The sequence below is a fragment of the Mauremys reevesii genome, linkage group 4 (assembly GCF_016161935.1).
Source record: "Mauremys reevesii isolate NIE-2019 linkage group 4, ASM1616193v1, whole genome shotgun sequence".
NCBI lineage: Eukaryota > Metazoa > Chordata > Testudines > Geoemydidae > Mauremys > Mauremys reevesii.
This window is the reverse complement of record NC_052626.1, coordinates 116,456,134-116,483,940: the sequence shown is the minus strand read 5'-3', so window position 1 is coordinate 116,483,940 and position 27,807 is coordinate 116,456,134. Positions and strand designations below refer to the sequence as shown.

Here is a 27,807-nt window from a genome sequence, read left to right as displayed (position 1 = left end):
ATACCTGCCAGTGACCAAAATACCCTGTCACACACCCCTCCAAGGGTTACATTTTGTTGTTCTGTTTCAAGTTAGCCCCTGGGTCAGAACTGTTATTTGGAACTCAAAGGTGCCTATGTGGCTACTTCGTATTATCACTGCTGGGTTAAGTGCGAAGGACACAACCTGAACCTGCCTCTAAAAGCTTTGAGTGTCAGCCCAGAAAGCCGGGGCATCAGTTAACACTTTCTCCCCCGGAGTGTAAAGATTTACACAGCACTGAAATGATATTCACCAGCCCCAGGGTTTCCTTAGCTCTGCTCTCTGCCAGCTCTGCTCTCAGGACACTCAGCCAGTCCCTTCCCTCCTGTTTTAAGCCCTAGGCAGGCACCGTTCCCTCCCCATTTCCCCCTTGCTCCATATCCCTTGTCTATTGCTCCGCCTCCACTGACTGGGCCAATTTCCTTGTAAACTATAAGCACTCTGTTTGTTTTTCTTTTCTTTTCTCTTGGCGTGAGAGTCTGAGCAGCATGTCGGGGATGCAAGAAGGGACAGATTCTCTCCACAATGCACCTGAGAAATGGAGAGAGAGAGCATGAGTGGGGCAGACTAGAAACCCGGGAAACTAGAAAAGGCAGAGAGCCGAGTGGAGAGGGTGGGGTCAGTTTCGGTTTGGGGCTGGGTGGTGGGAGTTCAGGGAATCCTAGGCTGGGATCCAAGCACCCTGAACCCTCAGAAGGGCCAGCTTGAAAGGTCCTATCTCTGGCCACGAGCTCTGCTGTATCCTGTGTTCCTGTTGTCCAATAAACCTTCTGTTTTTCTGGCTGGCTGAGAGTTACTGTGAGTCCCAGGAAGAGGGGTGCAGGGCCGGACTCCCCCACACTCCGTGACAACAATTCCCACAGCTCCTTCTTCCTTGTGGCCTACATTCCTGAAATCATGAAATCTTCTAATCAGAACCCATTTAACTGGTTACATGAAAATTTTATTTGTTTGTGTAATTGCGTCTTTATAGCTGTTCCTGCAACTGTATGATACCAGTAGGTGCATGGGGCTGTGGCTGTGTATTCCTCTCTGTGCCCTACAGGGCTATGCATGCCATTAATTTTTCAACAAAGAATAAATAAAATAAATGATCCCATCTTCGTTTAAATCCTCTAATTTGCCATTTGAGATCCTTCCTAATATCCCATGATGAGCAGAGGGAAGTCACTCACTTATGTCCTTGTGCAGTGGCTGGGCAATATGTTGTTATATGAGGCCTGTTATAAAAATCAAGGAAGCATTGAAGATCAGCTTTAATTGGAGATGTTTTTGTTTCTTTGCTGAGAAAATAGCCATTTGCTCAAGTTTTTGTTCTTCCTCCTAGATTATTTTTTTAATGCATCTGTTTGAGCACCGAGAAAGCTGAGAGAAACAAAACAAACGAGGCCCATCAGATCTAGTACCTGTCTGGCTAATGGTAAGTTCATCACTCTCTGCATTTCATGCATTTTGCCTTGGGATGGGCTAATTTCAATCTAACGTAGTTATAGTTTATTCATTTGATTTATGGGGGCTGATCACTGTCAGAAATTACCCTTCACTTGCTACACTGATATTCAAAATACTCCTGAGGCTTTCCAAGCTAGCACTGGTTTTCAGGAAACAGGCCCTGATACTCCAGGACTCTGATGTACAGATTCAACACTGGGCTAGGCTATTTTCTGAAGAAGATATCCCCACCCCAGTGTTTAGAAGTCTATTCAGATGATAAATACTATTGTAGCACCTTTCACCCTAAAACTTCCACTGGCTTTACAAACAGTAACTAAGCTGCATGACACCCCTCTGAGTTAGATGAGTACAATAGTCCCCATTTTACAGATAGGGAAACTGAAGCACAGGAAGACAAAACTAGCTATCCAGTGAGTCACTTGTGAGGAAAAGCACTGAGGAGTTATAAGCCTCAGTGACCTGCTCTCACCACTAGGGTACATTTCTTCCCTCTACATAGGAATAAGAGTTGTTATTCCATATTAACTATTAATAATGGGACTTTACATTGTATTTTAGGTTTTTTTCCCCCCTGATACTGGTGATGGAAAACCGAAGCAGCATCAGTGACCTGCTTGTACGTGCCCTTGACAACCTTTCTCAGGAAGACTTCAAAAGATTTAAAGACAAACTATCACACTCTGACTTTAAGGGGAACGGTAACATTCCCCAGGGTCAGCTGGAGAATGCCGACTGGATAGATACTAAGAACCTCCTGATGAAATTCTATGGTGCAGAGGCTGCCATGGATGTAACCATAGACGTTTTCACTCAGCTCAATTTCAGAGATGCTGCTGCTAAACTCAGAGAAGAAAGAGAGAAAGGTAAGAAACCTAAAATTACTGTAAAACCTGGGAGTCTCCCCGAGGGCAGCAGCAAGAGCAGGCTGATAATGGGAATGACAAATTCTGAATCCCAGCTGGAAATGAGGGGGACTCAGAGCAGAGTTGCCCACATCAGATTCTCTGACCTGCTCCACTACCTTTTTACTCAGCAGACACAAGGGGAGCACTCCATCTGCAGAAATCCTGAGTGCGGGGGTGTCCCCAGAGCCAACAAAGTGGTGTAGAGAGAGTGTCCTGGACAGGGAGGTGGGGAGGAGGAGTGACTGGAGTGCATCCCCAGCTGGGAGACTGTTCCTTGGGGACCATTGGTAGCTGATGCAAGTTAGAACAGCATCCAGGCTTCTGTAACCTGTGCTGCAGCTGGGACATAGAAATGAGGATCTGAAATTGGAAACTGGTCACAGCAGAGATTCTGGCCAAGTACATTTTCACCAAACAGCTGACTGGCCACATGACACAAGGGAAAGCCAGTGGGAGCTGGAGTGATCCAAAGCAGGGTTGCAGGATTTTCCTAGTGTGCGTGTGAAATTGGACGTTACAGCATGAGAGGGAACACACAAGTTGCTATATGGATACTTTACAGGCAAGCGACATCAGAAGAAAGAGCTGTGATAAATGCAGGGTGACCAGATGTCCCGATTTTATAGGGATCGTCCTGATATTCGGAGATTTTTCTTATATAGGTGCCTATTACTCCCCGCGCTCTGTCCTGATTTTTCACACTTGCTGTCTGGCCTCCCTAGATAAATGGCATGGCGTTCCTGTTCAGTTTTCAGATTGGATCTTAGTGGAGAAACTGAGAATGAGAAATGGGGGAAAGAGAAAGCGATTTGAGGGAACTGGCAGTATAGGCCCAGATTCCCCTGAGTTCTACTCTTTTGCCATGGTCTGATGGCACAAGAAGTGCAGCAGAAACTGGAAGGGGAATCCCCAGTTAGCAGAGTAGTGGCCTGGGCTGCTTCCGTGCCAGCATCTCTTGCAGTCCCTAGCAGAGGAGGTATGGTTGTGGAACAAGCACTATTGTACTCCAATAATTCCTGCAGGTGCACTGGCCCCTTGAGATCACAGCCAATTGGTGTAATTTAGAACACCTCAAGCTCAGATCATTTTAGAACTAGCCACCAGCCTCAGAATCAGGGAGATCTCGTGTCTTTTTGTTTTTGTTAGTTGTCTCTAAACTTTTTTCCTGTGAGGACAGCCTTTAAATCTCAAACTATTCACTGGGGGTGAAAGGATGAGGCAGCTGCCTGCACTTCTGTAGCAGAAAGCTGAAGGGACCTGCAAATACACCTAGTGCTCTTTAACAACAAAATCTGTTCTGTTTGAGATGTATCTAAGGGCTACCCCTTCCCAGAGCCTGGAGGTCAGCTCCGTGCATGCTGGTGCAATCGTGGTGGTCATGGGATCCATATGGAGGGGGAGGTGAGCTAGGGCAGAAAGCTGAGGAATAACACCAGAGCAAGGCCAGGGTTGGGGGAAACACTTTCCTTTCCAAGTCCTATTGGACATGCCACTAACTGACCTGGGGCTGTATGAGCTGTTTTTCAGAGCTCAGTCTACCTGAGGACAGTGTGGCTCCATTGGAGCTGTGCTGCTGGGGAATGTGAGGAACAGGACAGGGTCAGAGGGCACAGGGCAAGTCGGCACATCTCAGAGTGATTTTTGCAATATCTTCATCACTGAGCCTCCTTCAGCCAGCATGACTCCTCTTATGGTGAAAGCAGCAGTAGGGAACACTGATTTTCTGGAAGAGTGAAACTGCTAAGGGACACATATTAAATATGTTTTACATTTGTGAATCTGGGACCCTGTGCAGAGATACATTATGCCAAGGAGCAGGGAGATGATAATCTCTCTCTGAAAGGCTTTGGTAAGACTGTACTTAGAATACTGCATCCACCTCTTAGTCCAATTATGATAGAAAGATGCATCTCAAACAAGGGGAACTCAGAGAACAACAATAAATGTAATTAAAGGACTGTGCTGAGTTACAAAGAAAGAACAAGTACACAAAACTTTTATGGCCAAAACATTAAAGAGGGATAAATCCCACACTGACACAGGCAGGGCTGCTTCCTATGAAGAAGCCATTTGCTGTACACTTATTGGGTCAATTCACACTGTATTAGGAATTATATCTGATGACCATTTGTAGAAATAGTCCACTGATAAGTTATTTAATGCATTTTGGTCTATGTGCTCGTACTCAGGCTAGAACACATTTTTGTTTTTCTAAAATGTGCTCATATGGTCTGGCCCTATGTCCACAGCCTGTATGTAAACTGGTTTAATAGTGCCCATGGTTTAAAACCTTTTAAAGGATGTTTTAACACTCTTAACATAGCATTCTGAAATGCTGCTGGAATGCTCTATTTGAGTCATAGTTCATGTGCCTCATGACTCCTTTCTTCTCTATGGGCCAGGCTCCCTTTCTGGACTACATCTCCCATGATGCACCATGCAGCCCAGCAAGATAGAAAACCATGGTGCATCATGGAAGATGAAGTCAAGCTAGGAATCTTGGCCCATAGAGGAGACAAGGCCTTCATAAGCAAGTCAGCTGTCCACTGAAACTCTGGCACTCTACTTCCCATACTGCACTATTCGGGATTAGAGATGGGCTCCAACTAAATACCAGTGTCCAATCCTATCCTCCAGTGTTTGGAGTGGCAGTATCAAGGTCAAGGAATGGGGGTGGAAGGTGAAGCAAAGAAGAATATCTAGAGGTGAGAAAAATAGAAAGGGATTAAAAGAGCTAGCAAACAGGAGAGGAGATAAAACATAACCAGGGAACAAGAAGAGAAGAAGTTAGAAATAACAAAAGAAGACAAACGGTACTTACTGGGGAGAAAGGGAGGAGAATAGAAAAAATAAGACAAAGCTAAAAGAAAAGATCAGAAGGACCAACCCTTCTCTCTCCCCCCCCAAAAAAGGAATGAGCTAAATTATCCTTATTCAGAAAAGCACTTGAGCAAATTCTTAACTTTAAGCGCATGCTCAAATCTCATTTATTGTAAGGGGACTTCAATCTGTGCTTAAGGACATTGCTGAATCAGAACCAAGGTGAGAGATGATCATGTACAAAATAATTAAACAATAAAAGACAAGAGACTAATTTTAATATGTAAAATTCTAGCAAAATGTCAAGTCACATGATGGTGGGAATGCTGGGAGACCAGAAAGAACAGAATGTCACCAATATCTTGTCCTGTCCAACCTTTGGATATAACCGATGAATGGCAGTTCAAATGATCTTTGTTTGAACAACTGTACTCAGTATGTCTAAAGCTTCATGCCATTGTCATTGAATTAGATTACCAGAAGAAGTATAGAGAACATATACAAGAAGAATACCAAATGATAGAAGATAGGAATGCTCACATGGGTGAACATGTGAGTCTAGACAAAAGATACACGGAACTGCTTATTGTAAAGGAACATCGGCAGCGGGAGGAGAAAGAACATGAAATAATCACTAGAGGAAGGAAACACACAGAACTGATGGCTCACCAGACCAGTCTCACTAAGATTAATGTTTTATTTGACCCTGGTAGAAATCAACAAAGCCCAAAAACTGTTGTGCTGCAGGGAGCTGCTGGAATTGGGAAAACAATGACAGCAAGAAAGATCATGTTGGACTGGGCAGCTGGAAAACTCTATCAGAAAAAGTTTGATTATGTTTTCTATATAAATTGCAGAAAAATAAATCTTGTTACTGCAAAGAAAAGCGTTGCTGATTTAGTTTTAGACAATTGTCCTAATGGAAAAGGACGAATTAAAGAAATCTTTGAGAAGCCAGAAAAACTCCTATTCCTAATAGATGGTTTTGATGAATTGAGTTCCTTGATAGACATTGATGAAGTTAGTCTGTGCGCTGACCCATTTGAGAAGAAGCCAGTGAAAACCGTACTGCGCTAAAGGGCTAATTTCAATCTGACGTAGTTATAGTTTATTCATTTGATTTATGGGGGCTGATCACTGTCAGAAATTACCCTTCACTTGCTACACTGATATTCAAAATACTCCTGAGGCTTTCCAAGCTAGAACTAGTTCTCAGGAAACAGGCCCTGATACTCCAGGTCTCTGATATACAGATTCAACACTGGGCTAGGCTATTTTCTGAAGAAGATATCCCCACCCCAGTGTTTAGAAGTCTATTCAGATGATAAATACTATTGTAGCACCTTTCACCCTAAAACTTCCGCTGGCTTTACAAACAGTAACTAAGCTGCATGACACCCCTCTGAGTTAGACGAGCACAATTGTCCCCATTTTACAGATAGGGAAACTGAAGCACAGGAAGACAAAACTAGCTATCCAGTGAGTCGCTTGTGAGCAAAAGCACTGAGGAGTTATAAACCTCAGTGACCTGCTCTCACCACTAGGCTACATTTCTTCCCTCTATGTACGAATAAGAGTTGTTATTCCATATTAACTATTAATAATGGGACTTTACATTATGTTTTAGATTCTTTCCCCTCAATACTGGTGATGGAAAACCGAAGCAGCATCAGTGACTTGCTTGTACGTGCCCTTGACAACCTTTCTCAGGAAGACTTCAAAAGATTTAAAGACAAACTATCACACTCTGACTTTAAGGGGAACGGTAACATTCCCCAGGGTCAGCTGGAGAATGCCGACTGGATAGATACTAAGAACCTCCTGATGAAATTCTATGGTGCAAAGGCTGCCATGGATGTAACCACAGACATTTTCACTCAGCTCAATTTCAGAGATGCTGCTGCTAAACTCAGAGAAGAAAGAGAGAAAGGTAAGAAACCTAAAATTACTGTAAAACCTGGGTGAGTCTCCCCCAGGGTAGCAGGAGCAGAAAGAGAAACTGGCTGATGATGTGAATGACAAATTCTGAATCCCAGCTGGAAATGAGGGGGACTCAGAGCAGAGTTGCCCACATCAGATTCTCTGACCTGCTCCACTACCTTTTTACTCAGCAGACACAAGGGGAGCACTCCATCTGCAGAAATCCTGAGTGCGGGGGTGTCCCCAGAGCCAACAAAGTGGTGTAGAGAGAGTGTCCTGGACAGAGAGGTGGGGAGGAGGAGTGACTGGAGTGCATCCCCAGTGGGGAGACTGTTCCTTGGGGACCATTGGTAGCTGATGCAAGTTAGAACAGCATCCAGGCTTCTGTAACCTGTGCTGCAGCTGGGACATAGAAATGAGGATCTGAAATTGGAAACTGATCACAGCAGAGATTCTGGCCAAGTACATTTTCACCAAACAGCTGACTGGCCACATGACACAAGGGAAAGCCAGTGGGAGCTGGAGTGATCCAAAGCAGGGTTGCAGGATTTTCCTAGTCTGTGTGTGAAATTGGACATTCCAGCATGAGAGGGAACATACAAGTTGCTATATGGATACTTTACAGGCAAGCGACATCAGAAGAAAGAGCTGTGATAAATGTAGGGTGACCAGATGTCCCGATTTTATAGGGATCGTCCTGATATTTGGAGATTTTTCTTATATAGGTGCCTATTACTCCCCGCGCTGTGTCCTGATTTTTCACACTTGCTGTCTGGCCTCCCTAGATAAATGGCATGGCGTTCCTGTTCAGTTTTCAGATTGGATCTTAGTGGAGAAACTGAGAATGAGAAATGGGGGAAAGAGAAATCGATTTGAGGGAACTGGCAGTATAGGCCCAGATTCCCCTGAGTTCTACTCTTTTGCCATGGTCTGATGGCACAAGAAGTGCAGCAGAAACTGGAAGGGGAATCCCCAGTTAGCAGAGTAGTGGCCTGGGCTGCTCCCATGCCAGCATCTCTTGCAGTCCCTAGCAGAGGAGGTATGGTTGTGGAACAAGCACTATTGTACTCCAATAATTCCTGCAGGTGCACTGGCCCCTTGAGATCACAGCCAATTGGTGTAATTTAGAACACCTCAAGCTCAGATCATTTTAGAACTAGCCACCAACCTCAGAATCAGGGAGATCTCGCGTCTTTTTATTTTTGTTAGTTGTTTCTAAACTTTTTTCCTGTGAGGACAGCCTTTAAATCTCAAACTATTCACTGGGGGTGAAAGGATGAGGCAGCTGCCTGCACTTCTGTAGCAGAAAGCTGAAGGGACCTGCAAATACACCTAGTGCTCTTTAACAACAAAATCTGTTCTGTTTGAGATGTATCTAAGGGCTACCCCTTCCCAGAGCACTGAGCTCAGCTCCGTGCATGCTGGTGCAATCGTGGTGGTCATGGGATCCATAGAGAGGGGGAGGTGAGCTAGGGCAGAAAGCTGAGGAACAACACCAGAGCAAGGCCAGGGTTGGGGGAAACACTTTCCTTTCCAAGTCCTATTGGACATGCCACTAACTGACCTGGGGCTGTTTTTCAGAGCTCAGTCTACCTGAGGACAGTGTACCTGGGAGTCATAGTTCAGGTGCCTCATGACCCCTTTCTTCTGTATGGGCCAGGCTCCCAGTCTGGGCTACATCTCCCATGATGCAACATGGTGGCTCAGCAAGAGAGAAAACCATGGTGCAGGATGGAAGATGTAGTCAGGCTGAGGCTAGGGAACTTTGCCCATAGAGGAGAATGGGAGCAGGAAGCAAGCAAACTACAATTCCTGTAACACATTGCAGCAACATTTTTTTAAATCAAAATTTTTGGTTTTCAGGCAAAACTATTTGGCTTTCATGGTTTTATGTTTGATTGTTTTGGTTTTTTTTCTGCCAAAACCTCAAAATTTTCCATAGTGGGAAAAAAAAGAAATTCTAGCCATCTCCAGTATTTTTCCATATGGGCTGCTCCTGCTCAGCAGTCAGATGTGGAGGGGAACAAGGTCAGGGCTCTACCTCCTCTCTGCTTCTCACTGACCCTTCGGGGTGCTGGGTTTCCCCAAGGATACAGTTCCCATGCTCCCCTGAGATCAGGTACTGCAGTTATCCCTGATTCTTGTGTGGGAATTACAAGGGTGTGCAATTAGGAACATGCCTTCTCCCTCCACACCTGTGTAAACACCAGGTCCAATCTAGCCCTGTTATAACAATAGCTTAAGTGACACTATAGTTATGGTGAGGTGGCAATTCCATGATAAAACTCTGGGTAGGATTTTCTAACTTGTGCATGTAAAGCAGCAGGGCAGATTGGCTGTGACTTGGGGTTTTTCTCTCCTTTCCTCTGCAGTGTGTGAATGCAGGTTGCTAGCAAGGATTATCTGGGTAGATCTCACTTAATCATTTCCCTGCCACTGTGGAGGGGCTCAGGTACTGGTGCATCTTAGTTCCTCCTATCCTCTGCCTGGGACACATAATAGTCTAGTCTCCTGTGGGCTGTAATACTTTGATCTCATTTTGGTTGTTGGGTTTAGTGTTCAGGGCCTGGGGGGTGTTGAATGGAGGTCAGACTACATGATCAGGTGGTTCCCTTCTGGCCTTAAATGCTATGGTATTATTGCAATTAATCTCCTTCGTTAGTTTTGTCACAGGAAAAGGAGAAAACAGCAAAAATTGAAGAAGAAACAAGAGGGAACGACAGACGATGGGATCTGGGTCCCTGTGCAGAGATACATTATGCCAAGGAGCAGGGAGATGATAATCTCTCTCTGAAAGGCTTTGGTGAGACTGTACTTAGAATACTGCATCCATCTCTTAGTCCAATTATGATAGAAAGATGCATCTCAAACAAGGGGAACTCAGAGAACAACAATAAATGTAATTAAAGGACTGTGCTGAGTTACAAAGAAAGAACAAGTACACAAAACTGTTATGGCCAAAACATTAAAGAGGGATAAATCCCACACTGACACATGAAGAAGCCATTTGCTGTGCACTTATTGGGTCAATTCACACTGTATTGGAATTATGTCTGATGACCATTTGTAGAAATAGTCCACTGATAAATCATTTAATGCATTTTGGTCTACGTGCTCGTACTCAGGCTAGAACACATTTTTGTTTTTCGAAAGTGTGCTCATATGGTCTGGCCCTATGTCCACAGCCCGTAAACTGGTTTAATAGTGCCTATGGTTTAAAACCTTTTAAAGGATGTTTTAACACTCTTAACATAGCATTCTGAAATGCTGCTGGAATGCTCTATTTGAGTCATAGTTCATGTGCCTCATGACTCCTTTCTTCTCTATGGGCCAGGCTCCCTTTCTGGACTACATCTCCCATGATGCACCATGCAGACCAGCAAGATAGAAAACCATGATGCATCATGGAAGATGAAGTCAAGCTAGGGATCTTGGCCCATAGAGGAGACAAGGCCTTCATAAGCAAGTCAGCTGTCCACTGAAACACTGGCACTCTACTTCCAATACCACATTACTCAGGATTAGAGCTGGGCCCCAACTAAATACCAGTGTCCAATCCTATCCTCCAGTGTTTGGAGTGGCAGTATCAAGGCCAAGGAATGGGGGTGGAAGGTGAAGCAGAGAAGAGTATCCAGGGGTGAAAAAAACAGAAAGGGATTAAAAGAGCTAGCAAACAGGAGAGGAGATAAAACATAACCAGGGAACAAGAAGTGAAGAAGTTAGACATAACAAAAGAAGACAAACGGTACTTACTGGGGAGAAAGGGAGGAGAATAGAAAAAATAAGACAAAACTAAAAGAAAAGATCAGAGGGACCAACCCTTCTCCCTCCACCCCAAAAAAGGAATGAGCTAAATTATCCTTATTCAGAAAAGCACTTGAGCAAATTCTTAACTTTAAGCACATGCTCAAATCTCATTTATTGTAAGGGGACTTCAATCTGTGCTTAAGGACATTGCTGAATCAGAACCAAGGTGAGAGATGATCATGTACAAAATAATTAAACAATAAAAGACAAGAGACTAATTTTAATATGTAAAATTCTAGCAAAATGTCAAGTCACATGATGGTGGGAATGCTGGGAGACCGGAAAGAACAGAATGTCACCAATATCTTGTCCTGTCCAACCTTTGGAATAACCGATGAATGGCAGTTCAAATGATCTTTGTTTGAACAACTGTACTCAGTATGTCTAATGCTTCATGCCATTGTCATTGAATTAGATTACCAGAAGAAGTATAGAGAACATATACAAGAAGAATACCAAATGATAGAAGATAGGAATGCTCGCATGGGTGAACATGTGAGTCTAGACAAAAGATACACAGAACTGCTTATTGTAAAGGAACATCGGCAGCGGGAGGAGAAAGAACATGAAATAATCACTAGAGGAAGGAAACACACAGAACTGATGGCTCACCAGACCAGTCTCACTAAGATTAATGTTTTATTTGACCCTGGTAGAAATCAACAAAGCCCCAATACTGTTGTGCTGCAGGGAGCTGCTGGAATTGGGAAAACAATGACAGCAAGAAAGATCATGTTGGACTGGGCAGCTGGAAAACTCTATCAGAAAAAGTTTGATTATGTTTTCTATATAAATTGCAGAAAAATAAATCTTGTTACTGCAAAGAAAAGCGTTGCTGATTTAGTTTTAGACAATTGTCCTAATGGAAAAGGACCAATTAAAGAAATCTTTGAGAAGCCAGAAAAACTCCTATTCCTAATAGATGGTTTTGATGAATTGAGTTCCTTGCTAGACATTGATGATGTTAGTCTGTGCGCTGACCCATTTGAGAAGAAGCCATTGAAAACCGTACTGTGCAGTTTATTGAGAAAGAAAGTTCTTCAAAAATCCTTCTTACTGATCACTACAAGACCAACTGCTCTGGAGAAACTAAAGCATAATTTGAAATTTCCATGTTATGCAGAGATAATGGGATTTTCTGGGGAAGAAAGGAAAGAATATTTCTATAAATTCTTTGGTGATGAAAAGAAAGCAACACAAGCCTTTAATTTTGTCAAAGAAAATGAAATGCTCTTCACCATGTGCTTTGTCCCCATTGTGTGTTGGATCATCTGCACGGTTATGAAGCAACAGATGGAAAAAAGGGAAGATCTTTCACAAACTTCAAAAACAACCACATCAGTATATTTGCTCTTTCTGTCCACTCTGCTAACTGATCATTTTGCTGACTCAATACAACAGTCTAAAACTACCCTGTGGAAGCTTTGCTCATTGGCTGCAGATGGAATTTTAGAACGGAAAATCCTGTTTGAAGAAGGTGACCTGAAGAAACACAATTTATCCTTGCCTAAGATTCAGTCTCTCTTTCTGAATAAAAATATTTTTCAAAAAGACACAGAATGTGAAAGTGTCTACAGTTTCATTCACTTGAGTTTCCAAGAGTTTTTTGCAGCTCTGTTCTATGTGCTAGAGGAAGATGAAGAGACAACGACAGGACCTTTGTCTTCTAAGAAAGATGTGACTCACTTGCTAAAAATTTATGGACCATCTAAAAATAATTATTTGATGTTAACAGTACGTTTCTTGTTTGGTCTCTTAAATAAAGAGAGACTAAATGACATGGAGAAAAAATTACATTGTAAAACATCATCTGCAATAAAGCTGGATTTATTGAAGTGGTTTGAAGCAGAAGCTAAAAACATCTCCCTTCTGCCTTATAAGACCTATGGGGAACTGCGTGACCAGCTTGAGTTGTTTCACTGTTTGTATGAGAGTCAGGAAGAAGAGTTTGTGAAAAGGGCAATGGATAATTTCCAAGAAATTAGATTGGAACACATCAGGCTTACAACAATGGATGAAATTTCTCTTTCATTCTGTGTAAAGAACTGTTGTAATAATCAGTCACTTTACCTGTGTAATTGTACACTTGGGATTGGAGAACGAGAAGAAGGATGGATAGCAAAGCTACGGAAACGGTTATTTCCTCTGTAAGTATCACAGTTTATTTAATATTAATCAGTAAATCCTTAGAGTGACATCTCATCATATCACCATTATAATGCCCCCTTTTTTTCAGTGGATTATAAGATATTTGCAGATTTGTCTTGGTCTTTTCCTGTAAAATGAGGTTACACTGTCCCTCTGGGCCTGGTCGGGTCGAGGTAGCTGAGTCAGAAAACCTCATGATTGGAGCATAGGCACAAATAGGGAAGCGAGGGTTAAGCAGCAGGACCCAGAAACAGCTGGGACCAATTAGCTTCCTGGGAAACTAGCTTCGATCAGATAGAAGGATGAGGGAGTTAGCTGCTATGGGCTGGAGTGGTTAGCTAAGTACTTGTCTGCATTGAAGAAGCTGGACACCAGAACTGGAGCAAACATTTTAGCTTTGCCAGTTTCACCAGTGCGAGAAGAGAAATGTAACCTTCTTGTTCCTACTGTATATACTCCTGTTTATACACCCAATGATCCCATTAGCCCTTTCAGCTGCAGCATTGCTCTGGGAGATCATGGTCAATTGGTTCTCCATCATAATTCCAAGTCCTTTTCAGAGTCACTGCTTTCCAAACTACAGTTCCATATTATAAGTAAGCCCATGTTCTTTACTCCTTCCATCTGACTTGTCAAAGGGCATGTTGTTTTTGTGGACCAGTTTACCTAGAGATCCAGAGAGCTCTATAAGTGACCTGTCTTCTCCTACAGCCTAGTCGCAGTTGCAAATGTGTTAGACCTGCCCAGGTCCTTGAGCACCTGAATAGCAAAAGGAAAAGGTATAAGGACTAGAAGCTGGGTTGGCAGAGCCTGGGTCAGCTGATATTCCCCCAGTGCTACCAGGAGGCCATGCAGAGGTTCAGCCAGGGAACTCTGTGGAGAATAGGTGCTGCAGGAAGTACTGCCCAAGAGATCCAGACCCATGGCCCTCTGATTGGCCCTCTGATTGGCCAAGTGCCCTATTCAACCCCAGGGGTTGCCCCAGGATGATGTCTGGGCTGCGACACAGACTTTGGCCTGCTGCAGTGCCAGACTTTGCTTAGTGTCCTGATATCTGGCCTCTGACTCTAGCCTGATTCTGACCCTGACTCTTGCCTACAGAACCTGGCTCTTGTGATCCCTCCAACTCTTGCCTAGCAACTACTGTCCCTAGAGAGCAGAGCTCAGCCCAGCTGTGACCACTAGGCAAGACCACCTATACCCCAGTCCCTCACAGAACCTGGCTCTTGTGATCCCTCCAACTCTTGCCTAGCAACTACTGTCCCTAGAGAGCAGAGTTCAGCCCAGCTGTGACCACTAAGCAAGACCACCTATACCCCAGTCCCTCACAGCAGGATTAGCCACAAACAATTCAGAAGATTCTCAAATGGAAGCTGATTGTAGCTCAGTTCCTGCTGCCTTTGGACTCTGTGCTGGCTCTCAGCAAGCTGCCTGAAGCCCTAAAGCAATCACCTCTCATTCCCTCTCCACTAGCCTTAGCATCTTCCTCAAGGCTACAATCCAAGCCATGCTGTTTCCTGCACTGCCCAGTTACTGGCCATGTCACAGGTGTTTCCCAGCCATTAGTCAACATCTTACAATACAGCTCCACCTTGCTGCTGATGGCAGTAGTGCTAATGCATTCTCTCACCTGGAGAAAGCAGCAAAGAGTGGTGCCTGTGGGTGCCGTGGCGCTCACCGGGGCATTTATGTGCGCCCGCCTAGTGCCCAGCAGGGGAGAGAAGCCATGGCCCCGCGCCTGCCGGGGAGAGAACTCCAGGGCAGGCTGCAGGCACTGGTGTTCTCTGTCCCTGGTAGGTGCGAGACTGTGGCTTCTCTCCAGCTTCTCTGGGGCTGCAGGCACTGGTGTTCTCTGTCCTTGGCAGCCGCAGCCCCGCCCCTGCCAGGGACAGAGAACTCCAGGGCTGCAGGCTGTGGGCGCCGGTGTTCTCGGTCCCAGGCAGGCGCAGGACCCGCCTAGTGCCCAGCAGGGGAGAGAATCTGGGGCCCCACACCTGCTGGGGACAGAGTACTCTGGGGCTGCGGGAACTGGTGTTCTCTGTCCTTGCTGCTTCTCTCCAGCTTCTCTCTTCTCTCTGGATTCATACATTATGTAATATTAAATATGATTTTTTTTGTATTATTTAATGTACAAATACAAAATAAGCCTTGAAAAATTGTTGGTGCCTGCCACACTCTTCTGAAAACATGAATGTGCTACTGGCCACTAAAAAGGTTGGGGACCACTGTTATAGACTAACAGACGTTTTGGAGTATGAGCTTTCGTGGATGAATACCCACTTCGTCGGATGAGGAGAGAGATTGCTCTGTGTATGGGCTCTGCTGGGCATTATGCTTAATTCCTTCTCTGTAATGTGTGCAGCACCCAACTGTGAGATGTCTCCTGCCCACCCCCTTCCCTCATCTTAGTTATAGGCCACTGTGAAAGGGGCATTATTTAGGATAGTCTCCTCATGCATAGATCCTGCTCCTGAGTCAGGGGCAGGTGTTGGCAGCAATTCATAGGCTGCTGTCCCTACTGCAAAGCTTTAGGGTTCCTTCCAGTGCTGCTCTCAGATCTGAGGACCAAAGATCCACCAAATAGCGCACTAACTTACTCCAGCCAGTAATGGACCCAAGAGGCCAAAACTGCAGACAAGGATCAGCGTAACATATGGGAATCTGTGTCCCATCCACTGGGTCCTGGTAACTAGATCTGGAAGAAAAGTTTTTCTTCTGATGAAAAATGCTCTGTTTGTAAAACTGAAATTTTCCATGAGGATTTTAGTTTTGTCAAAAAAAAAAGAGATTTTATTTTGAGGAAATAGAAAGTGGCTGCCTGCCTGAACAGCTCTTGTGAGTTTCATTTTCTGTTAGTGAAACTGACAAAAGCTTTCCCAGAGGGCTGCCTTGGCAGTGTGCAAGGTTGTTCTGCCACCCCCTAGCTCTGGGGCAGAGAAAGGCAGAGGACCCGCAATGCATCCCCACCTCTCACCCAGCTCTGGGGGATGGACAGGCGGAGTGCCTGTTGTTTTGATGTTTTATCCTGATTTGGGGCAAAAAAATTGTCTGAAAAAGTGAAATTTTTCATGGAACGGTCTACCCTTTTTTTTCCCATCCATTGCTGCTGGTAAAAGCTGTGTGTGTGGAAGGGGACTGCAAAATCTCTGCCACTAGAAATGAGTCCCCTTGACTCTAAATTAAAGGATCAGGTCCATTAGCCTGAAAGCATCAGTGTCATCTTCATGATTCTTCCCATGCCATCAGGGCAGAAGGCAGACATCGAACAATGTCCTCCCTGTGCTGGGCTTGTTTTCCAGGTCTTTTATATTTATCTGTAATAATGCCACTTCAGCCTTTACTGAGCTAAAGAATGTGCCTCTAGGCCAGTCTCTCTGTCTCTTGCCCTGGAGTCGACAAAGAGAGGCCTGTTTGGGAAGCCTCTTATGAACATTCTTAAAAGAAGCCCCAAGTGTGTCCACCTCTTATTCCATATTGTATTGTTGTACAGTAGGTAGTTATGCTCATTCTAGGACCTATTCACTACTTATTCTGTCCATCCCTTTTACATTGAATAGTCTATGCAGACACCAACAATGAACTCTGCTTAATTTGCATTAAATGGACTTCCATATTGATGGATTTCAGTTCTGATAATTTTGCTAATCACATTGGACTTCCATATTGTTGGTGATGATAGAAATACAGCACTCACTTCACCTATCCTGGGCTTTATGTGAAACACAATCACCACTATCATGAATGAGGCTGCCAAGATAAGTTAAATTATTCCCTTTTTCAAGGCTTCATCTCTCAAATAGATAAAACTATTGGTACATAAATTTATTTTGATAACTTCTGTTTTTAATTGATTAATTAGTGAGACCTACTTGCTTGGCAGAATTTGCAAGACCACCTGTCTTTCACTGCATCCCTTCAACTCATTTATTTAAAAGAAAAATGTCACCTGCAAAGTCTAGGTCTCCAAGCTCCCCATGTATCCACACAATGCCCATTTCCATACTGAGAGTCAGTCAAAGTCAATAGCAACTCCGAAAAAAAGAGGCACAAGATACAACCTTGCCGGACACCAGAATTAACATTAAACCAGTCTGCTAACTCTTGGTTTATCTTTATTGTGCACAAATTTATAATAATTTGAATGATTTTCTCTGCCACTCAGAGGGGGAGTGGGAGGAGAGAGGTCATGAAAGGCTCAGGAGAGGGGGCGGGAAGGGGTGGAGTGGGGGCAGAGGTTGTGACAGAGCCAGGGGTTGAGCAGTGAGCACCCCCTGGCACATTAGAAAGTTGGCACCTGTAGCTCCAGCCCCAGAGTTGGTGCCTATAAAAGGAGCCGCATATTAACTTCTGTAGAGCTGCATGTGGCTCTGGAGCCACAGGTTGGCCACCCTGTTCTAAGGTCTATACAATTTCTACCTGGTCAAAAACCAGCTTACCATTCTCTAAATCTGCGATCTATGGCTTTTAAAGGATTGTCTACATGAAGACATCCAGGAAAGTTAATTTGAATGAACTAAAGGCATACATTTGAAGTGGATTAATTATACTATGTTAAATCCCTATGTGGATGCTGTTCTGCAGAATTAAAGTGGTCTTAATTAGGTTTAGTTTAATTCACTTCCAACGGCCATTTAAATTCTGAATAACAGTGTCCACACAGGGATTTAATGTGGTTTAAATTAGCTGCTTCAAATTCACACTTTTAGTTAACTCTGATTTAGGATGATTGCACAGAAAACTTTCCCTGGGCCTGAAAGAAGTGTAATCTTGTGCCGTTTGTCATAATCACTCAAATCTTCTTTGTAAGGGAGTTTGATTAAGAACCCTCTTTCCCATTCTTCTGGATATATTCCTTCTCCCTTGCCCAACTGAAAAGGCATAGCAGGATTTTCTCTGAAAGAAGCAGCTCACCCATAACCCTCTTTTATATGGCCGAGCCATTTGATGGGACAAATGCTACACAGGATTAGTGTGGGTTACACCACTCTTAGGAATGAATAGCAAAAATGACACCAGAACAATGGACTGTGGTGTCTTCATATGCTTCTCTTTGTTTTCTTTTTAAAAAGGATAATAAGTGTCTGCTGTGGAATAAAATCCTCTCATCTTCAGGAAAGGAGATGAGAAATCTGCCTTTAGGAAATGATATTTAAAACTCACATTCTCTCTTCTAGGAACCCACTGATGAAAGATCCGAGAACTTCAGCTGCATTCGCATTATTGCAAGGACTGAAGGATCCAAACTGTAATCTAAAGACAATATCGTAAGCAAACTCCTCTCTTACAGCCCTTTTGTTACTGCTGCTATTCCAGGAGTTGGGCAGCAGTGCATTTCTGCCCATTGTCTGGTATTACTCTGTATTCTGTTTGAAATGTTTCAGAGTAGCAGCCGTGTTAATCTGTATCAGCAAAAAGAACAGGAGTGCTTGTTGCATCTTAGACACTAACAAACTTATTTGAGCATAAGCTTTCATGGGCTACAGCCCAATTCATTGGATGCATAGAATGGAACATACAGTCAGAAGATAGGTTTCAGAGTAGCAGCCATGTTATTTATACATACAGAGAACATGAAAAGGTGGAAGTACCTATACCAACTCTAAGAGGCTAATTAATTAAGAGAAGCTATTATCAGCAGGGGAGAAAAACTTTTGAAGTGATAATCAAGATGGCCCATTTTGGACAGCTGACACGAAGGTGTAAGGATACTTTAACATGGGGAAATAGGTTTAATTAGTGTAATGACCGAGCCATTCCCAGTCTCTGGCCTGGTCTACACTAAGAACGGGGGTCGAACTAGGGTACGCAAATTCAGCTACATGAATAGCGTAGCTGAATTCAAAGTACCCTAGTTCGAAGTACTCACCCGTCCAGACGCCGCGGAACCGAACTCCGCGGCTCCAAGGTCGACTCCGCCACCGCCGTTTGCAGTGGTGGAGTACCAGAGTCGAATGGAGCGCTTCTGGAGTTCGAACTATCGCGTCTATATTAGACGCGATAGTTTGAACTCCGAAAAGTCAAACTCTCTGCGTCGAACTGGCAGGTAAGTGTAGACTAGCCCTCTGTTCAAACTTAAGTTAATGCTATCTAGTTTACATATTAATTCAAGTTCAGCAGCTTCTCGTTGGAGTCTGTTTTTGAAGCTTTTCTTTTGCAAAATTGCCACCTTAACATTTGTCACTGAGTGATTAGAGATGTTGAAGTGTTCTCCTACTGGTTTTTGAATGTTATGATTCCTGATGTCAGTAGGGTGACCAGATCACCCAGGTCAAATATCGGGACATGGGGGGGGGGGGCGGAGACAGGGACAGAGGGGAAAAAAATGGCAGCAGAGCAAAAAAAAAAAAAAATCCCCCACCCCCGATTCCTCCTCCCTCCGCAAGCGCTGGAGGGAGGCCCGGGAGACACAGGGGACCGCGGGGCTGGGGTGAGTGTGAGTCTGGCCTGGCCCCAAGCAGGCAGGACTCGGGCGCGGTACCTGGAGGGAGAGTAGGGGGCGGCCTGCAGGGCCAGGCGGTGGTGGTTCTCCCCACCTGGGCAGCGGGACTTGGGAGCAGCCGCTGCTGCAGCTCCCACTGCCGCGGGGGGAGGAAGCGGCCGCTGGCCAAGCTTGGCGGCTGCGGCTCTAGCACCCATTAACCCCCCGGGCCAGTCGCGTCTGGGCTGGCTGCCCAGCTGGTGCAATCCCGCGGGTGGCCCCGTAGTGGGGGCAGCAGGCCCCAGCCCCCCCATCCCGCTTGGGTTCCGCAGGAGAACGAATGGGGCTGGGCTGCCGATGCCTCCGCTGTGGGATTGCACCAGCCGGGCAGCCAGCCCAGACACGACTGGCCAGGGGCTGGACGCAGCGTGCGCGCTGCTGGGTCCCTGCAGCAGGCCCGGGCTCGGGGGGTTCTGGCCCGGGCGCCAAAGCCGCAGCCGCTGAGTGCCACGTGCTTGGCCGCTTCCTCCCCCCGCGGCAGTGGGAGCTGCAGCAGCGGCTGCTCCCGAGTCCTGCTGCCCAGGTGGGGAGAACAGCCGCCGCCTGGCCCGCCCCTACTCTCCCTTCAGGTACCGAGTCCTGCCTGCTCGGGGCCAGGCCAGACTCACACTCACCCCTGCCCCGCACTCCCCTGCGTCTCCTGGGCATGGCATGCTTGGCAAGAGGCGGGGATTTGGGGAGGGAGCCAATGGGGGAAGGAGGGGGCAGAGTCAGGGCGGGGGAGGGTGTGAGCCCTTCTGGGCTCCGGAGCCTTTGCTTGTTTGTCCCGTGTCCCGACCTAACATTGGTCGGGACGTGGGACAAACAAGCAAATATCGGGACAGTCCCGATAAAATCGGGACCTCTGGTCACCCTAGATGTCAGATTTGTGTCTGTTTATTCTTTTGCATAGAGACTGTCTGGTTTGGCCAATGTACATGGCAGAGGGGCATTGCTGGCATATGATGGCATATATCACATTGGTAGATGTGCAGGTGAATGAGCCCCTGATGGCATGGCTGATGTGATTAGTCCTATGATGGTGTCACTTGAATAGATATGTAGACAGAGTTGGCATTGGGCTTTGTTGCAAGGATAGGTTCCTGGGTTAGTCTTTTTATTGTATGGTGTGTGGTTGCTGGTGAGTATTCGCTTCAGGCTGGGGGCTGTCTGTAAGCGAGAACAGATCTGTCTCCCAAGATCTGTTTGAAATGTATCTCTGAACTGCAAATCATAGTAAACATCTAAAGAATCAAACCCCATGAAACCACTAAACTAATTGTGTGGCAAACCCTTGTCTCTGCCCCCTCCCAGTAAGTAAGCCAGGTGCTGGTCTGATGCACAAGGTGGAGGACTCCTCCTCACCCAGGGCAGAGAGCGACTGTGGAGTTTCTTCACAGAAACTAATCCAGCCTAATGCTAATGATGAGAGAAAGACCCACCCTCAGCACAGCATCTCACACACCCAGCCTACCCCTGCACAGAGGAATAAAGAGTTGCTCTGTGGCCATTGGGAAAGGTGCTGGATTTGCCCCATTAGTGAATAAATGTCCTCTGTTCTCTTCCTTAAATTGTCCCCTGGGGACAGTGGGGTGATTGTTGAATGTGCAGAGATTTGGGACATTAGGGTAAGTGACCTAGTGACTTTCATTTCCTGCTAGCTGAGAACTTGTAAGCATCTCACGTATGGCCCCCTAGTAGCCTGTCTAAACTACGGCTCTGTGCGAGTACTACAAATGCTACAGTTCTTACTTAGGGCTTAATGTGCAGTGAGCGGGGAAGCCGTGCACCAACTGGGTGTGTGGGGCCTGCTGCCAAGCACTGAATTTCCTTAGTACACGTTGACTCTCCCACTTGAGATCGTCTCGTTATTTATTTTAATGTATTTCCAATGTGGTACATGTTTTGTCCTTTACTGAACAAAAGTTAATCACACTTGCTCTGGTTTTGCTTTTCATTTCATCCCCACCTCTGTCTGTTCTGTTCCTCTCTCATCACCTGCCCAGCTTGCGTACTTCTCAGCCATCTGATCCCCACCCACCCCACTCCCCAGGGCCACCCAGAGGATTCAGGGGGCCTGGGGCAAAGCAATTTCAGAGGCCCCTTCCAAAAAAAAAGTTGCAATACTATAGTATCATGTATTTGGAAATGTAAAAAATAACCAGTGAAATACATTCAAAAATTATTTTTTTAATAATTTGAAAATACACCTCTATCTCGATATAACGCTGTCCTGGGAAGCCAAAAAGCCTTACCGCATTACAGGTGAAACCACATTATATCGAACTTGCTTTGATCCACCTGTCACGGAGTGTGGGGGACCCAGGCCCTTCACCCCCGTGCTCCCTACGATTCACCAGGACTCTCAGCCAGCCAGTAAAGCAGAAGGTTTATTTAGACGACAGGAACACAGTCCAACACAGGTCTTGCAGGCCCAGATAACCAGATCCCCCCGGTTAGGTCCATCTTGGGGGGCCTCACAGCCCCACCCCCCCGGGGATCAGAGCTCGGTCTACCTGCTCCCCTCTCTTCTTCAGCCCACTTTCGTCTCCCAGTCCTCTCCGGCCCCTCCTCTCTCCTCCGCCTCCTTCCTTTGTCTCCCCTGGCCAGAGGTGTCACCTCCCCTCCCCCAGGCCAAGCTCAGCTCACAGTTTGAATTCCTGCATCTTCACCTAAACCTCTGGCTTTCCCCTCCCCCGCACAGACAGTCTGTGCTTCCTACTCCATCACACCTCTCCCCCCTCCGAGACTGAACTGAGCGGGGTCACTCCAGCCAGTGACCCGGGGAAGTTCGGACCCCCGCACAACCTTATGCCGCCCGCACCCTTTCCCCACCCCAATACCCCTGGGGTGCACCCTGGGCTGGGGCCTTCTCCCCACGTTCCAGTCTGGGGGGCTGGGATTCGGGCTCTCTCGGTTCAGAGCCCCCCTTCTGACCCTGGCCCCCCTCTGGACAGGCTCCTCGGGGCGGGGCCCGGGTCTTACAGCCATCTCCCTCCTGTCCCGGGCCTTCCTCCCCCTCTGGCAGACGTCACAGGAGCGGCAGTGCTGCCGGACATGGGCAAAGACCCCAGGCCAGTAATAGTTCTGCAGCAGCCGCTGCTGGGTACGCCAGGCTCCCTGGTGCCCTGAGGGGGGAATGTCATGGGCCCGGCACAGCAGCTGGCGGCGATACTCCTGGGGTACCACCAGCTGCCTCCTGATCCCCCCTGACTCCATCTTCCCTGGGGGAGCCCATTCTCAGTACAGGAGCCCCTTCTCCCACAGGAACCTTTTCCGGCCACCTCGTCCCATGGTCTGTCCCCCACCGAGGTTGGCCAGGTCCCTTATCCTCCGCAAGGAGGGGTCTTCCCGCACCGCGGCCTGGTACTCAGCCGCTGGGGCAGGGGCGGGGATCTGTTCTCTCTCACCGGCTGGGTCTGGGGCCACAGCCTCTCTGAGCCCTGTCCCTGGGCGTTCCCTCCCTACCGGGTCAGGGTCCGGTGTCTCGGCCAGAGTACCTTCCCCGGTGTCAGGGTGCAGAGCCCTGCGTCGACCCTGACTACGGTTCACGGACAGGGTACCCTGGGTATTACTTGGCCAGTCCTCGAGGTCCCCCCCCATTAACACCTCCGTGGGCAAATGTGGGTGCACCCCCACGTCCTTGAGGCCCTCCTTGTCCCCCCACTTTAGGTGTACCCTCGCGACAGGCACCCTGAATGGGGTCCCGATCACACCCCTCAGGTTCAGGTAGGTGTTGGGCACCATCCGATCTGAGCCCACCACCTGCGGCCGGGCCAGCGTCACCTCTGCGCCCGTATCCCAGTACCCAGTGACCTCCTTCCCCCTCCAGGGGAACAAGGCACTCGCTCCGGAGGGGTAGTCCCGTGCCCACCCTGTAAACCCCAAACTCAGGGCTGGGAGCATCCAGCCCCTCGGAGGGGTCAACCCGGGGCCCCCCTCCCTCCTTCGCAGGGGGTACGCGGCCCGCCCCCCTTTCCTGCGAACGCTGCCCCTCATCCGGCTGGGTCTCTACCAAGTTGACCCGGTGTGGGGTTGGTCTGCTCAGTTTGTCCCGGAGCTTGGGGCACTGGGCCCGTACGTGGCCCGGTTGGCCACATTGATAGCAGCCCATGTCTCGTGGGTCCCCTCGAGGGGGACGGCTGGACCTGACGCCAGATGCTTCCCTTTGGTGGGGGCCCTCCCTCGGCTCCTTCTGGGAGGTCCCATGGTGACTCTCTCTCTGCGTTGAGGCAGACCTGCTCCTTCGAGACGCCTCCCTGCCATCCCCTGCCCGACTGTCCACAAACTCGTCGGCCAGCCGGCCTGCATGCTGCAGATTCTCCGGCTTCTGGTCCATTAACCACAGCTTCAGGTCCGACGGGCACTGCTCATACAGGTGCTCCAGTACGACTAGGTCAAGCAGGTCCTCTCTAGTTTGGGCCCCAGCTGTCCACTTGCGGGCATACCCCTGCGCCCGGTTGACCAGTTGCAGGTATGTGCCCTCCCGGGTCTTACGTTGACTCCGGAACCTCTTCCGGTACATCTCCGGGGTCAGCCCAAACTCGCGGAGCAGGGCATCTTTGAACAAGTTGTAGTCCCGCGCCTCCTCCCCTCTCATTCGGCTGTACACCTCCACGGCGGTGGAGTCCAGTAAGGGGGTGAGGCACCGGATCCTGTCTGCAGGGTCAACCTGGTGCAGCTCGCAGGCATTCTCAAAGGCCGTCAGGAAGGTGTCTATGTCCTCCCCCTCCTTACGCGGGGCCAGGAAGTTCTTATCAAAGCTCTTTGTAGGCTTGGGCCCCCCCTCACTCACCGCAGCCGGGGCCTCCCTGCTTTTCAGCTGGGCCATGGCCAGCTCATGGTTGCGCTGCTTCTCCCTGTCCTCGTATTCACGTTGCTTCTCCTTTTCCCTTTCCTCGAATTCACGTTGCCTTTGTCTTTCCTCATATGCCCTCTGTTCCTTACGCTCCTCCATCTCTTTCAGTTGTATCTCTCTCTCCAAGTCCAGCCGCCTGTGCTCCACGGAGGCCGAGCGTCGCCGGGACGATCTCCTGCTGGCCGGGGGGGGTCACGGTGCCCTCCGTAGCTGGGCTCCTCCTCCCCCTCCCCCTAGGCCTAGGGGTGGGGGGTCTCGAGGAGCCCTCATCCGCCGACTGGCCACTCCCAGCGGGTACAGACACTGGGGCCTGCGCTGCATCTGCCCGGCTGCTTCCCTCAGAGACAGGGACCGGTTCATTCCTGCGATCTCTCTCCTCCAGCCGGGCAATCAGCTGGGCCTTGGTGAGCTTCCCATGGCGCAGCCCCCCCTGCTTGCACAGCTCCACCAGCTCACACTTGCGCTTCTGGGAATACATCTTCCTGCTGGCCGCTCGCAGGCCGGGGTGCTCACCGCTCCCCACGGGTTCCAGGGGGACCCCTAGTGTGCGAGTCCTTGAGGTCACCACCTCTCTGCCAGGGTCGAGCTGCAGACTCCTCCGCCCCTGGGATCGCTTGCTGTGATCCCCCGGGGGACCCTGTTACTGCAAAGTCCTTCTCTCTGGCCACACTCTCCCAGGGGTTAATCGCCCCTTCGTTTTACTGCTCCCCAGTCACTTACTGCAGGAAGCGCCGTCCACGGGGTGCCGCCGATCCCACCGCTGCCACCAGTTGTCACGGAGTGTGGGGGACCCAGGCCCTTCACCCCCGTGCTCCCTACGATTCACCAGGACTCTCAGCCAGCCAGTAAAGCAGAAGGTTTATTTAGACGACAGGAACACAGTCCAACACAGGTCTTGCAGGCCCAGATAACCAGATCCCCCCGGTTAGGTCCATCTTGGGGGGCCTCACAGCCCCACCCCCCCGGGGATCAGAGCTCGGTCTACCTGCTCCCCTCTCTTCTTCAGCCCACTTTCGTCTCCCAGTCCTCTCCGGCCCCTCCTCTCTCCTCCGCCTCCTTCCTTTGTCTCCCCTGGCCAGAGGTGTCACCTCCCCTCCCCCAGGCCAAGCTCAGCTCACAGTTTGAATTCCTGCATCTTCACCTAAACCTCTGGCTTTCCCCTCCCCCGCACAGACAGTCTGTGCTTCCTACTCCATCACACCACCGGAGTGCGCAGCCCCACCCTCCCGGAGCACTGCTTTATTGTGTTATATCCGAATTTGTGTTGTATTGGCGTAGAGGTGTACATGAAATACATGATTTAAAAACATTAAATGATTTAATGGTATGTATACATTTGCAATTACATAATGGGCTGTTGCTGGGTGATGGTGATGGTTGGTGCCAATGGGCTGTCGCTGCCTGGGGGTGGTGCTGCTGTTGCCCAGGGCTGGGTGGGGAGCTGGGCTCTGGGTCAGGGGGTGTCCGGCTCAGAGGGGCTGTGCTCAGAGCTGGAGCACAGGGCTGCGGGAGGATGGGGTCGGGGGTGCCTGGCTCAGAGGGGCTGGGCTCAGAGCTGGGGATCAGGGCTGTGGGGGGGTGGTCAGGGAGGTGTCCGTCTCAGAGGGGCTGGGCTCGGAGCTGGTGGGGGTCAGGAGGGTGTCTGGCTCAGAGGGGCTGGGCTCAGAGCTGGGGGTCAGGGCTGTGGGAGGGGGTCAGGATGGTTTCTGGCTCAGAGGGCCTGGGCTCAGAGCTGGGGGTCAGGGCTGTGGGAGGGGGTCAGAAGGGTGTCAGGCTCAGAGGGCCTGGGCTCGGAGCTGGGGGTCAGGGCTCTGGGAGGGGGTCAGAAGGGGATCCGGCACAGAGGGGCTGGGCTCGGAGCTGGGGGTCAGGGCTGTGGGAGGGGGTCAGAAGGGTGTCCAGCACAGAGGGTCTGGGCTTGGAGCTGGGGATCAAGGCTGTGGGAGGGGATCAGGAGGGTGTCCAGCTCAGAGGGTCTGGGCTCGGAGCTGGGGGTCAGGGCTGTGGGAGGGGGTCAGAAGGGTGTCCAGCTCAGAGGGTCTGGGCTCGGAGCTGGGGGTCAGGGCTGTGGGAGGGGGTCAGAAGGGTGTCCGGCACAGAGGGCCTGGGCTCGGAGCTGGGGGTCAGGGCTGTGGGAGGGGATCAGGAGGGTATCTGGCACAGAGGGGCTTACCATGCTGTTTACTCCCGCCTCCCCCATCTCCTACAGCCTCAGCATGCGCCGCATCCAGGAGCTGCCCTGGCCCCTGGCCAGCGCTGCAGCAGCCTGGCTCTGTCGGGATCTGAGCTCGCACCCCCTCCCCCTTACCACACGGCTCTGAGCGGGAGGCACTCAGGTCCTGCCCCCTTACCATGCAGCTCCAAGTGGGAGGAGTTCAGGCCCGATCCATGCTGCTTTAGCTCTGTCCAGGGCCACTCCTGGACATGGCTCGCTGAGGTGCCGGGGGATGGGGGAAGGCGGAGGTGGAGGCGGAGGTGGAGGTTTGGGGGAAGCCTCCGACATTCTCGTGGGAGCCCCTGCGCGGCCTGGGGCCTGGGGCAAATTGCCCCACTTTCCTCCCCCTCCCCACCCCAGGCAGCCCTGCCATTCCTCTGAACATCCTACAGTGTTCCAAGGGAACAGTGACCTAGGCGAAGACAAGGCACTACAAGTGAGCATAACAAACAGACTGTGGGTAGGGGAACAGGAAGGGAATGGGGTGGGAAAGAGAGGAGAAGGATAAATTACAGTCACAATTATTAATCAATCATATCCATATTTTTCATGTTTCTGAAGGTAAGGTAAGCAAGTATTTTGTAGGAAGAGTATATTGTTTTCTAGGCAAAAAATCTGTAAATCATCAAGATTATTCTTTTATGAATTCTGGTGTGAGAATGCTGCTAGAATCTGATCCTGTAATACCATCTCCATGTGATTAGTCTCCAGGAAGTCAAGGGGACACTGCTTTACTTAGTAATTAATTATTTAGTAGTAAGGACTACTTGTGTGAGGCAGGATCAGACCCCTGAAGTATTGTTAAACTGTCCTGTCTCCCTAGTGTAACTGTACTGTGAAGTTTTATCCATAGTTTTCAGTCCTCCAGAATTAAATTTTAGGCACCCTAGAAGTAGAAGCAGGCTCTTGCTCTCTGACAGGTTTGGGGTGGGTGCATCAAAAGAAATGTCTGGGGGTCAGGCTGCCTCACTGTAAACCTCTGGATTGACCAGATGGTCTGACCCTCTCCAGACCAGATCACATGCCTCACTCATACTGTGACTACATTGCCTCAACATGCTCATAATCTGCTTGCAGCTCTGCATTCATATAACGACAATAATCAAATCAAATCTCATACTGCAGGGGGCAGGAAGGAATTTTTTCTCAATGCACAACTGATCTGGCGTAGTCTGGAATTTTTCTGCCTTCCTCTGTAGCA

The 27,807-nt window shown here is 48.6% G+C and overlaps 1 protein-coding gene and 1 pseudogene across 1 annotated transcript in view; both read left to right on the top strand.

Moving 5' to 3' along the window:
• LOC120403834 overlaps positions 1-27,807 on the top strand; it is a 282,366-nt pseudogene that overhangs the window by 173,894 nt on the left and 80,665 nt on the right.
• Positions 1,348-27,807, top strand: part of LOC120403840 (NACHT, LRR and PYD domains-containing protein 3-like) — a 47,282-nt gene continuing 20,822 nt past the window's right edge. Inside the window, exons 1-6 of the mRNA XM_039535641.1 lie at positions 1,348-1,441; positions 2,035-2,339; positions 6,829-7,131; positions 9,784-9,924; positions 11,344-13,075; positions 18,251-18,340. Of these exons, the coding sequence (XP_039391575.1) occupies positions 2,060-2,339; positions 6,829-7,131; positions 9,784-9,924; positions 11,344-13,075; positions 18,251-18,340 (2,546 nt within the window). The 5' untranslated portion in view covers positions 1,348-1,441; positions 2,035-2,059. The remainder of the gene's footprint in view (positions 1,442-2,034; positions 2,340-6,828; positions 7,132-9,783; positions 9,925-11,343; positions 13,076-18,250; positions 18,341-27,807) is intronic.